This window comes from Theropithecus gelada, chromosome 16 (assembly GCF_003255815.1).
Source record: "Theropithecus gelada isolate Dixy chromosome 16, Tgel_1.0, whole genome shotgun sequence".
Lineage (NCBI taxonomy): Eukaryota > Metazoa > Chordata > Mammalia > Primates > Cercopithecidae > Theropithecus > Theropithecus gelada.
The window spans coordinates 24,124,379-24,136,243 of NC_037684.1; the positions used below are offsets into that span (position 1 = coordinate 24,124,379).

Genomic DNA, 11,865 nt, shown 5'->3' on the forward strand with positions numbered 1-11,865 from the left:
TTTTTTTTTTTTTTTTTTTTTTTTTTGAGACGGAGTCTCGCTGTGTCTCCCAGGCTGGAGTGCAGTGGCGTGATCTCGGCTCACTGCAAGCTCCGCCTCCCGGGTTCACGCCATTCTCCCGCCTCAGCCTCCCAAGTAGCTGGGACTACAGGCGCCCGCCACCGTGCCCGGCTAATTTTTTGTATTTTTAGTAGAGACGGGGTTTCACCATGTTAGCCAGGATAGTCTCGATCTCCTGACCTCGTGATCCACCCGCCTCGGCCTCCCAAAGTGCTGGGATTACAGGCTTGAGCCACCGCGCCCGGCNCGCCCGTCTCGGCCTCCCAAAGTGCTGGGATTACAGGCTTGAGCCACCGCGCCCGGCCTTTTTTTTTATTTTTTAGTAGAGACGGGGTTTCACCGTGTTAGCCAGGATGGTCTCGATCTCCTGACCTCGTGATCCGCCCGTCTCGGCCTCCCAAAGTGCTGGGATTACAGGCTTGAGCCACCGCGCCCGGCCTGAGATTATTATTTTTCATGGTGTTCATTGGACTAGAATGAGCATGAGTTGGAACACTGTTTCTCAACCTTCGTTATCCCTGCCTCTAAGGAGAAAAACTAAATTTAAATTCTCCCTGATGAGAGAAATAAAATACTAAGGAAGGAGATTTTATCAGGTAGGGTTGTGCTTTAAAGGGACACAAAGCATTATAAAATCTAAAGTTTTTTTTCCCCTACCTCTTTGCGGCAATATCATCTCTGTTAAGAATGCATAGCTTAGAAAGACAGACAGCTTGCCATAGGTGAACATACACTTGATCTGGTTAGTGGATGCCACTGAGCCCAGTTCTTGACCTTCTTCCTGTGTGGTCCCTGGAGGTGCAGAAAGTGTGGTGTCAGTTCCAACAAAAACGTAGGTATTAGAACACCCTACTTGATCACAAGGGACCTTCCATTTGAACCCCAAATCTATACAGAGAACATAGCATTATCATCCAACGTATATAAGTAATTTCCTTGAAATGTGAATGGTTGGAGTAGAGACGATAAGTTATTTTGGAAGTAGTGGTTTCTTATTTTCTTTTATGTATTACTTATTGTTATAAATAAAGAGAGGAATTTTGTAATTCTGATGTAAGCTGAGGCAGAGACCTTTCCTATAGCAGTAGGATAGGAAAGAAAATGATCTCTCCCTCATGACTGGAAAGAACCAAGAGATTTCACTGTGATAGCCTTATCTGTTTGTTTTTCTTTCACTTTGTAGCTCGTTCTCCGGTTTTTAGTGCCATGTTTGAACATGAAATGGAAGAGAGCAAAAAGGTATGTAACAAGATGAAGACATGTCTGTTTAGCCAGGTGTCTAGAGTCAGATGATTTCCCACTTTAGCTGCAGATTTATTTTCCTAATTGTTTTTTTCTTACTGTGTTACTAAAATGGAGTATGAGTCCCTAAACTCCTTCTGAAAGCAGAGAGAAGTGGTGTAGAAGTATTATGGGTAAAGCAGATTGACTTATTAAATGAGGCTGATCATCCACACAGTTTTGGGTGAGGGTATTTAGACATGTTTTTACTCAGAAAATTGAGGAAAAGAAAGATGAAAAAAAATCAAAGAGTTGTTTTGCTGTTATGTTTGAGAAAACAAAGATGGAACGTGTGATGGGCGAAAAGACTGTTATAATCAAGCTGGGCAAAGAAATTTTCCCTTAATGTTGGGGTTTTTTTTTTTTTTTGAGACGGAGTCTTGCTTTGTCACCCAGGTTGGAGCGCAGTGGTGTGATCTCGGCTCACTGCAAGCTCCGCCTCCCGAGTTCACACCATTCTCCTGCCTCAACCTCCCGAGTAGCTGGGACTACAGGTGCCCGCCACCACGCCTGGCTAATTTTTTTTGTATTTTTAGTAGAGACAGGATTTCACCATGTTAGCCAGGATGGTATCGATCTCCTGACCTCGTGATCCGCCCGCCTCGACCTCCCAGAGTGCTGGGATTACAGGCGTGAGCCACCGTGTCCGGCCCATTAATGTTAGGTTTTAAATGATACAAGGTTCTCTCCTCACGAGAGCTTAAAATCATGAAAATAGTTTAGTTTAGGGATTTTGTTCTGTTGGAATGTTTCTCATATTCAGTTTTTCTGGCATAGAATCGAGTTGAAATCAATGATGTGGAGCCTGAAGTTTTTAAGGAAATGATGTGCTTCATATACACGGGGAAGGCTCCAAACCTCGACAAAATGGCTGATGATTTGTTGGCAGCTGCTGACAAGGTAAGATAAGAATAGAAAAATAATCAGGACTAGGAGTTATTGTGACTTCTTGAGTTTCGTGAACAGGCTTCTATATTGCATTGTGGGTAAAATGAGCATATTTGGTTTGGCCAAGACAGTTCTGGTTTACACATATTATTCCAACACAATTATTAATAGCACACTTTTTTTTTTTTTTTTTTTTTTTTTTTTTTTGAGACGGAGTCTCGCTCTGTCACCCAGGCTGGAGTGCAGTGGCCGGATCTCAGCTCACTGCAAGCTCCGCCTCCCGGGTTCACGCCATTCTCCTGCCTCAGCCTCCCGAGTAGCTGGGACTACAGGCGCCCGCTGCCACACCCGGCTAAGTTTTTGTATTTTTAGTAGAGACGGGGTTTCACCGTGTTAGCCAGGATGGTCTCGATCTCCTGACCTCGTGATCCGCCCGTCTCGGCCTCCCAAAGTGCTGGGATTACAGGCTTGAGCCACCGCACCCGGCCAATAGCACACTTTTTATTCTCAAAAATGTCCTGTTTTGAATAGTAAACTATATGGTCACCTAACTATGGGAAAGAAGGATAAGTTTGACATTTACCTCTTCTCTTTTTTCCATCTCAAATTTAACCACAGTGATAGTAAAGATTCAAAATACGTTTGGATTGTGCTTTATAATTTACAAAAATGTTTTTGAGTTTATTAATGTATTTAAACTTTATCAGTAAAACAGCCCTTTGGATCCATGTGGACCCAACCAACCTCAGATCACAAATATCTGAGAAAAAAGAAACAAGAAGCCAGGCACAGTGGCTCACTGTGTAATCCTAGCACTTATGGGAGGGCGAGGCAGGTGGATCACCTAAGCTCAGGAGTTCGAGACCAGCCTGGGCAACGTGGCAAAACCCCATGACTACTAAAAAATACAAAAATTTGCCAGGCGTGGTGGTGCGTGCTTGTAGTCCCAGCTACTCGGGAGGCTGAGGCAAGAGAATTGCTTGAACCCAGGAGGCAGAGGTTGCAATGAGCTGAGATCGTGCCACACTCCAGCCTGGGCAACAGAACAAGACTGTCTCCAAAAAAAAAAAAGAAAAGAAAAGAAAAAAAAGAAACAAGAAAAAACAGGCTGGGCACAGTGGTGCTGGGTGCATGGTGCCTTCAGCCTATAATCCCAGAACTTGGGGAGGCCAAGGAGGAAGGGTTGCTTGAGCCCAGGAGTTCAAGACCAGCCTGGGCAACATAGATTCCATCCCTACAAAAATAAAAATTAAAAAATTTAGCCAGGTGTGGTGGTGCACGCCCATAGTCCCAGCTACTTTAGAAGCTGAGGTGGGACGATCACTTGAGCTCAGGAGGTTGAGGCCACAATGAGCCATGATTGCACCATTGCACTCCAACCTGGGTGACAGAACGAGACCTTGTTTCAAAAAAATAAATAAAAAATAATACAAATAAAAAACCAAAATAGTATAACAACTATTTACATAGCATTTATATTGTGTTAGTTAGTATAGATAATATAGGGCTAATCTAAAGTATACAGGAGGATGTACATAACGATACAGGCCAATACTGTCTATTTACTTCTTTTTTTTTTTTTTTTTTGAGAAGAGAGTCTTGCTCTTGTCACCCAGGCTGGAGTGCAATGGCACAATCTCGGCTCACTGCAACCTCTGCCTCCCGTGTTCAAGTGATTCTCCTGCCTCAGCCTCCCGAATAGCTGGGATTACAGGCGCCCGTCACCACACCCATCTAATTTTTGTATTTTAAGTAGAGATGGGGTTTCGCCATGTTGGTCAGGCTGGTCTCGAACTCCTGACCTCGGATGATCCACCCACCTCGGCCTCCCAAAGTGCTGGGATTACAGCTGTGAGCCACCGCATCTGGTCTATTTATTTAATTTTTGAGATGGAGCCTCACTCTGTTGCCCAGGCTGGAGTGCAGTGGCACAATCTCAGCTCACTGCAACCTCTGCCTCCCAGGTTCAAGCAGTTTTCCTGCCTCAGCCTCCCGAGTAGCTGAGATTACAGGCATGCACCACCATACCCAGCTAATTTTTGTACATGTAGTAGAGACAGAGTTTCACCATGTTGGCCAGGCTGGTCTCGAACTCCTGATCTCAAGTGGTCTGACCACCTCAGCCTCCCAAAGTGCTGGGATTATGAGTGTAAGTCTCCATGCCTGGCCAATACCGTCAGTTTATATAAGGGACTTGAGCATTCACAGATTTTTGTATTTGTGGGGCCGCTGGACCCAGCCAGTCCCCTAAGGATACTGAGGCATGGCTGTAATCTTTTACCTAGTGTCCTGGTTAGCACTTTCAGCTTTTACCTAAGTAGTTATCGAAATAGAAAGTATTTCTTCAAAATTATGAGAGAATTAATAGCTTAATAGTAGAATAAATTATACTTCATAAGACACATTTCAATTTGAGAAGTGTTAAAGTGTGAAAATAAAAACGCAGATATTAGAATCAAAGACATATGATGATTACCTAAAATAATTTGGTCAGTGATTCCCAAAATAAGGTGAAATATCAACAGATATTAGGTTGGTGGGAAAGGCTTATGAAAAATGCTGAGTTTAACCAAGACAAATAGTTGCTGTCTTACTGCAGGATTTCTCAGAACCTGTAGCATATTAATGTTACTGTGAATTTTCTAACAGGAATTATGATAGACAGCATTTCTCCAATTTAGTGAACCCTGGAATCCTTTTTCTCAAGGATCACCTGCAAGATTAGTGGTCAGCGGCCGGGCGCGGTGGCTCACGCCTATTATCTCAGCACTTTGGGAGGCCGAAGCAAGCGGATCACGAGGTCAGGAGATTGAGACCATCCTGGCTAACACAGTGAAACCCTGTCTCTACTAAAAAATACAGACAAATAAACAAAAAAGTTAGCCAAACAAACAAAAAACAATTAGCCGACTATGGTGGCGGGCGCCTGTAGTCCCAGCTACTCGGGAGGCTGAGGCAGGAGAATGGTGTGAACCTAGGAGGCGGAGCTTGCAGTGAGCCGAGATTGCGCCACTGCACTCCAGCCTGGGTGACAGAGCGAGACTCCGTCTCAAAACAAAACGAAACAAACAAAAACAAAACAAAACAAAACAAAAAAACGTTAGTGGTCCCCGAAACACACATTGGGAAACCATTGTGTAGGTACATCAGAGAGAGAACTCAATACCCTTGTAGGCCCTGCAGTCTGTGGACACATGACCTGTGGGGAAGGGTGAAAGAATTGGTGTTTACCCTGTGGGAGCTTTTCCTGTGTTGGGGGACAAGTGGAGTTGGCGTGAGGGTGGGAAAAGGGTGTAGACCCTGCCAGCAGTAGACTCTGAGAAAGAAGGTTCTCTGCTGAAAGCACCCCCTCTTCCTGCCGTGATGCTGCAATACCCATTGGTGGGAAAAGTGGGTTCTGGTCTAAGGACACAAGAGCCTTCTAGTGTTTGCTCATGGGATAGTCTACCTCCCTTTGTGCCTGAGGACAGAGGAAAGTGCCTGTGTTTATAGTGGAGGTTTAGCTTTATTGATTGGCTTTTTGGAGTGTATGTAGAGGATGGGATAAGTAAATGCAATCAGTGCTCTTGATGAAGAAGATTGGAACAGTAACCGTATCCTTCTTGTCACTTTTCAAGACTTTATGAGTACAGTTAAGCAATGTGAAAATTCCATACCCTTCCAGTCTACCTCAATTCTGACCAAGGGAAACTTGCTTTTAATGGAGACAGTAAGAAAATATTCACTGCAAGCTCTGGGAAAGTAGAAGACATAATCCAATACCTGCCTTTTATAAAGTTATGATTTTGCCTGATCTGTGCTCTGATTTTTAATGAAGTAGTCGCTTGTGCTTATACACTTCAGGTGTTTATCCTCTCATCTTCTAGATTCCATAAGGATAAGTATTGCAAGGCCCACTTTTTAGACAGAAATACTAAGGCTCAGAGTTGTATATCCGCAGAGCCAAGATTAAACTTCTGCTGTGTCCCTGAGTTTTCATTCTTGCTCCCTAGCTGGAAAACCTACTGGTAACCTACTGTAAGGACACAGGGCATGGTGATCAGCCTGAACTGCCATTTCAAGGATAGCATTTCAGCACAATGTGTTAACTTGTGGTTTTAAAAGATAAAGCTGTTGAATCACAGCAGTGCTTTAAATTTATGAATGAGAAGTAATTGAAGGGTGCATTTTCAAATTCCATTCAGAATTTCCCACTAGACAGTTTTTGCTCCAAGCCTATCTGAAAACATTTTTACCTTTACACCTCTTAGTGAGTTTTAGGAAAACAGAGTAAGAAATCTTTCATGGAATGATCTAAACATCTAGAATTTACCCAAGAGGCTGAAACAGCTTCTTCTAAGCTTTTCCAGTCTCCTGGGGACATGTGTAATTAGACCAAAAACAAAACAAAACTCCTCAGTTAGGCCTGGGAGACACAATTTCCATCTCTTGGGTAAGTACTGCCATTAGGCAGGTTTTTCAGAAGCATAATTAAGAAAAAACTTCGTCCCCAAGGGACAAGAATGGCTACTTTTGTCTAATTATGCAGTAGGGATCAGAGCTATTCACAGTAAAAGTCCTTTTAAAAGAATGTATTGAGAAAGGATAAGAGGAATTGTCTGGGCAGCACTGTATAAAAAACTGAACATTTACTAAACCTTTTTTCCAGCCTTTTAAAACAAAAACGGCAACTTCCTTTCTTGCTTATCTAATGTCATTCCTGTTTTCCATGGAAACTGTTTTCCAGTTACTCAAATGTAAAAAAGCTGCACCAAAACCAATAAAACCTCTCTTTTTGCTGCAGGAGATCACAGTGCCAGCAGATTTGCCTCCTTACCGAGAATTGATAACAATGAAATTGTCCTGGTTTGATTGCCATGATTCACCCTGAAGGGGCATTGTGTCATTGAGTTCTGGGGCCTTCAAGCTGGGGCCTATAAGGAGACTGTGCATAGCCTCAAAGCAAGCTGTTTTCCTGTGAACTGATTAATGACATTTTATTTTGTGCCTCCTTGTATTTCCTTCCTCTTTCCTATCCCTGAAGTTCCTAGTAAGTTCATAATCTCATATTAGAGAACAAGTGGTAGAGTTGTATCAGAACCAATCAAGTAGATCAGATGTGCCCAGCATTAACCCAGGCTTTCCATTTCAAGAACAGTTATGCCCTTTTCTTAGAAAATACAAGTTTTTAAACTGAAACTGCATTAGACTCTCTGCCACTTTGTCCGTTTACCCTGAGAAGCTTAACCTGAACCCCAATAAAATAAGACTCTATTTATCCTTCTCTATTTAAAAGGAGGCCTTTAGTTGACCCTCATTCAGAAACAACTAGTGGCAGAGGTGCTGGTAAAAGTCACCACAGGCTTCTTTTCACAGCCTGATGGGTCAGTTGGCATATCCTGCTGGGCTAGTGACAATGCTTAAGTCAAAAGGACTGTGCTTCACCCTCTTCTGGCTCTAAATAAGGGAATTGCAGTAATGTCCCTGTTGACTTGTAGTAGACTGATGCCTCACTGTAATCATTAAGTGGTAAAGTTTTAAGAACAACTTTCATCACAGACTGGAGGAGAGTAAACTTCAGGATGCAGATCTACCCTGTAATTGCCATTTTTCTAATAGGTAGACTTTAGAACTCTAATGGCAGCTTTCCAAGTTATTTTAGCTGTTTACGTTTCAAGCTTAAACATCTAACCTTAAGAATATGGTTATGTTTTATCATTGCAGTAGTAGCTTTTCATGGTCTGTGCAGTTCTGTTCAAGTATCTAGTTAATATGATGGTACAGCTAAAGAAAACAGCTTCAGTAGTGGTCAGCCCAGAGCTGTTGCTGCTCTGACGACAGCAGTGCTTGTGTTTTACAGTATGCCCTGGAGCGTTTAAAGGTCATGTGTGAGGATGCCCTCTGCAGTAACCTGTCCGTGGAGAATGCTGCAGAAATTCTCATCCTGGCTGACCTCCACAGCGCAGATCAGTTGAAAACTCAGGCAGTGGATTTCATCAACTAGTGAGTTGGCATCTTCAAAGTTCTTCTTTCAGAATAGTTGGATAGCTGAAGAAATGAGAAAGACTTTGAATTAGTGGGTAAAGCAGGCAAGTAGCTTCATTAACCTTTTGGCAGTAAGTATAGAGCTTTCATCTTCTCCTTCAATTGACTGTATGGAAAATGGTTTTACCTTCATGGGTTGAATCCTATTGGTGAGTAAAGTGTTTTACTTCCTCATAGTGAATCGAAGTGATGAAAATAACTTGCCTGAAAAAGCTGTGTGCCCCAAATTATAGTATCTTTACTTCACACTCAGTGACTTAATAAAAGACATGTAGATTTCTAGGAGGATAGAGATATGTTTATGAGTTGGTAAAATGTACCTCACGTTCAGTTATAGAATGAGGAAAAGAGAAGGGATCATCAGGAGCTGGTTTCATAACACTGTTTTGAGAAAGAAATGTTCATTCCACTAGGTCTGTTCCTTCATCTTAAGTGACAAATGACCTGGCAATACTACTTTCTGAAATAATAATATGAAATAATATGAATAATAATATGAAAGATGAATTGTAACTACAACCTATCTTCTCAGTGGGACATGTTCTATCCCTTGCCCCATGGAGAGAGCAAAAGCTGGGAAAAACCCGAAGAAGAAAAGCCCTCACAACAGCAGTTCTGGGGCAAGACAGGTCTGAGACATTCCAGATGATTGAGTGAACAATATTCAACATAGAAAATTCCCAGGCCGGGCGCGGTGGCTCAAGCCTGTAATCCCAGCACTTTGGGAGGCCGAGACGGGCGGATCACGAGGTCAGGAGATCGAGACCATCCTGGCTAACACAGTGAAACCCCGTCTCTACTAAAAAATACAAAAAACTAGCCGGGCGAGGTGGCGGCGCCTGTAGTCCCAGCTACTCGGGAGGCTGAGGCAGGAGAATGGCGTGAACCCGGGAGGCGGAGCTTGCAGTGAGCTGAGATCCGGCCACTGCACTCCAGCCTGGGTGACAGAGCGAGACTCCGTCTCAAAAAAAAAAAAAAAAAAAAAAAAAAGAAAATTCCCAAAGACAGGAAATAACATCCTCTAGGTCTAGTTGTAGAATTATTTTCTAAGGAGTGATCAAGTGAGGCAGAAGAAGGAGGGGAGAGACCCATCAGTGTGAGTTCCTTTGAGTGCTTACTGTGTGCTGGACAATTTGCTTGGTGCTTTTGAGATATTAACCATTGAATGAAGTATGGTTATCCTCTCCTTTTTTTTGATAATCACCTAGGCCCCGGGCTCTGATCTGCCCTGTGGTTAAAGGCTGGTGAGTGGCAAAGCCAGGCAGAAGCTCAGGGCTTCTGGCTGAGGGAGCCCATGCTCCTTTTTATGATGGGCATCACCGGTGAATATAAGGAACATAGGCAGTGTTGAGGGCCTGGGGAACATTCCGCTTTTTGTTTTTGAGAATATAGTGGCTCAAAGTCCTGGTTTTCAGATGACGACAGCCACAGGCAAGTCACCAGTCTGCGCATTGTCTAACAAGCAAATTCTCATGCATATTAAGGGTTCTGTCTGTTTCTTGCATTGACACACTTTATACCTAACACTGGAAAATTAGGCTATCTAGGTGGCTGTTGAATTCATCCCTTGCTCACTCCCTTTGGTAACCCATTTCTCCACATTTCTCCTAGTCATGCTTCGGATGTCTTGGAGACCTCTGGGTGGAAGTCAATGGTGGTGTCACATCCCCACTTGGTGGCTGAGGCATACCGCTCTCTGGCTTCAGCACAGTGCCCTTTTCTGGGACCCCCACGCAAACGCCTGAAGCAATCCTAAGATCCTGCTTGTTGTAAGACTCCGTTTAATTTCCAGAAGCAGCAGCCACTGTTGCTGCCACTGACCACCAGGTAGACAGCGCAATCTGTGGAGCTTTTACTCTGTTGTGAGGGGAAGAGACTGCATTGTGGCCCCAGACTTTTAAAACAGCACTAAATAACTTGGGGGAAATGGGGGGAGGGAAGGGCCCAGGACTCGGGGCTGTTCAACCTAATGAAAACCCTGTTGCTGCGTCACTGTGTTCCCTTTGGCCTGGCCGAGTTTGATACTGTGGGGATTCAGTTTAGGCGCTGGCCCGAGGACATCCCAGCGGTGGTACTTCGGAGAAACCTGTCTGCATCTGACTGAGCAGAATAAATCGTCAGGTGCCTGGAGCAAAAAGGAAAAAAAAAAAAGAAAGGACATTGAGTTTTAACAGAAGGGAAAAGGAAAGAAGAAAAGATTTTTGCAGAATTTCTCAAAAATCAGTTTGTGGATTCCAGTAGTATTTATATTGAGAGAAACAAATTTTAGTCCTTCCAACTGTGCTAAAACTTGGATATTTGTGAAAACTCACCACCATACAAGCATCAGAAGAGCTCTCTTGTTATTAGCACTTACTGTTTGCAAGAACAGAATGCATCCTTTTATCCTTTTATGAAAAATGACAAGTGAAGGCAAAAGGGGAAGGTTATTTGATCTGGAAGATGAGTGTTCTGATGTGGTGGCTTTTGCAAAAATCTTTATTGGTGTTGAAAACTGGAAAAAAATAACTCATCCAGAATTCATACTGTCTTGACAAGAACTATGGTTCTCTGTTTTTAGATATTGTGGAAAATGTTTTTGGGCATTTTTCTCTGATTTTATTTCTTCTCCCCCGCCCCTTTTTCTAAAAAACAAACAAACAAAAAAACACACAAAACAAAAACAGAACAAAAGAAGAGAAGAGAGAAGGAAATTTTATTAATTAAAGATGCTGTGTGATAAAATCCCAGCCCAGATTGCTCAGCTGTTTGTACCTGACTTGCCGCCTGCATAGGAGCCAGTTCTGTTCCTTCTGACTAGCCCCTCTTCCTCCAGGGGAGAACTTCCAAATGTTAATTTTTTCTTTTTGAAAATATAAATAATTACTATTTTGTACTGTGTGGTATCTCTGGTCTTTTGTTTCACTCACCTGCCTTGTCTCTTGGGTCTGAGTCCCTTGCTTAAGGGATTTTGAAGTCCTAGTTTTCAGCTTGCAGAGATTATGTTTGAAATGTCTAATGAGGCGTAGGGATTTGTTGAGACTCCGTAATTTCAAGTTTTCTTTGTGAGCTATCAGCATCTGCCAGTCTCTTGTCCTCCCTGAGTATCTCACAGTCCATATCCTGATGAGGGATCAGGCCCCTACCTGTGCCAAGGCAAGTCATGGTAGTGGGCTTTTCTGCACCCTGTATGTTTTAAGACCTAATCCCCACCTCCCTTCTCCTAATTAAATACAAAAAGATCCAGGGGACATAAATGTGGAGATTAAATAAAGGGAAATTATTGTCTCTAACTGGTTCTGTCATTGACTTGATGTGTTTCCAGAAAGCTAGTATCTGAGCTCACAAAAATCTTCTGGGGCTCCCTGTCTGCCTTTTTTGTGGCTCTGTTAGGACAGTGGGATATATTGAAGAATGCATCAGCTATTTGGCCAGCGTGTGTATTTTTTACCTTTGATGGAACCTCAACCTATTTCACCTTCCAGTTCCCTTCAGTGGACCTTAGATTTTGTACATTTTCCAACTTTCATTTATCTTACTGCCTCTAGAATGGATAAATATGATCTGTTACTAATATAATCAAAGGCAGGATTAGTTTATTGGAAACCATTCCATTGCACTTCCCAGTTTCCC

The 11,865-nt window shown here is 42.9% G+C and overlaps 1 protein-coding gene across 5 annotated transcripts in view; it reads left to right on the forward strand.

The window, feature by feature from the left end:
- The window catches only part of SPOP (speckle type BTB/POZ protein), an 85,723-nt gene extending 74,198 nt beyond the window's left edge, over nt 1-11,525 (forward strand). For 3 of the 5 annotated variants that reach the window (XM_025361387.1, XM_025361389.1, XM_025361388.1), the window contains 4 exons: nt 1,244-1,299; nt 2,119-2,241; nt 8,069-8,211; nt 9,865-11,525. In XM_025361387.1, coding sequence (XP_025217172.1) covers nt 1,244-1,299; nt 2,119-2,241; nt 8,069-8,211; nt 9,865-10,009 — 467 coding nt within the window. In that variant the 3' untranslated portion in view covers nt 10,010-11,525. The remainder of the gene's footprint in view (nt 1-1,243; nt 1,300-2,118; nt 2,242-8,068; nt 8,212-9,864) is intronic. The other 2 variants (XM_025361390.1, XM_025361391.1) reach the window with 1 other exon arrangement.
- The last annotated feature ends 340 nt before the right edge of the window (nt 11,526-11,865 follow it).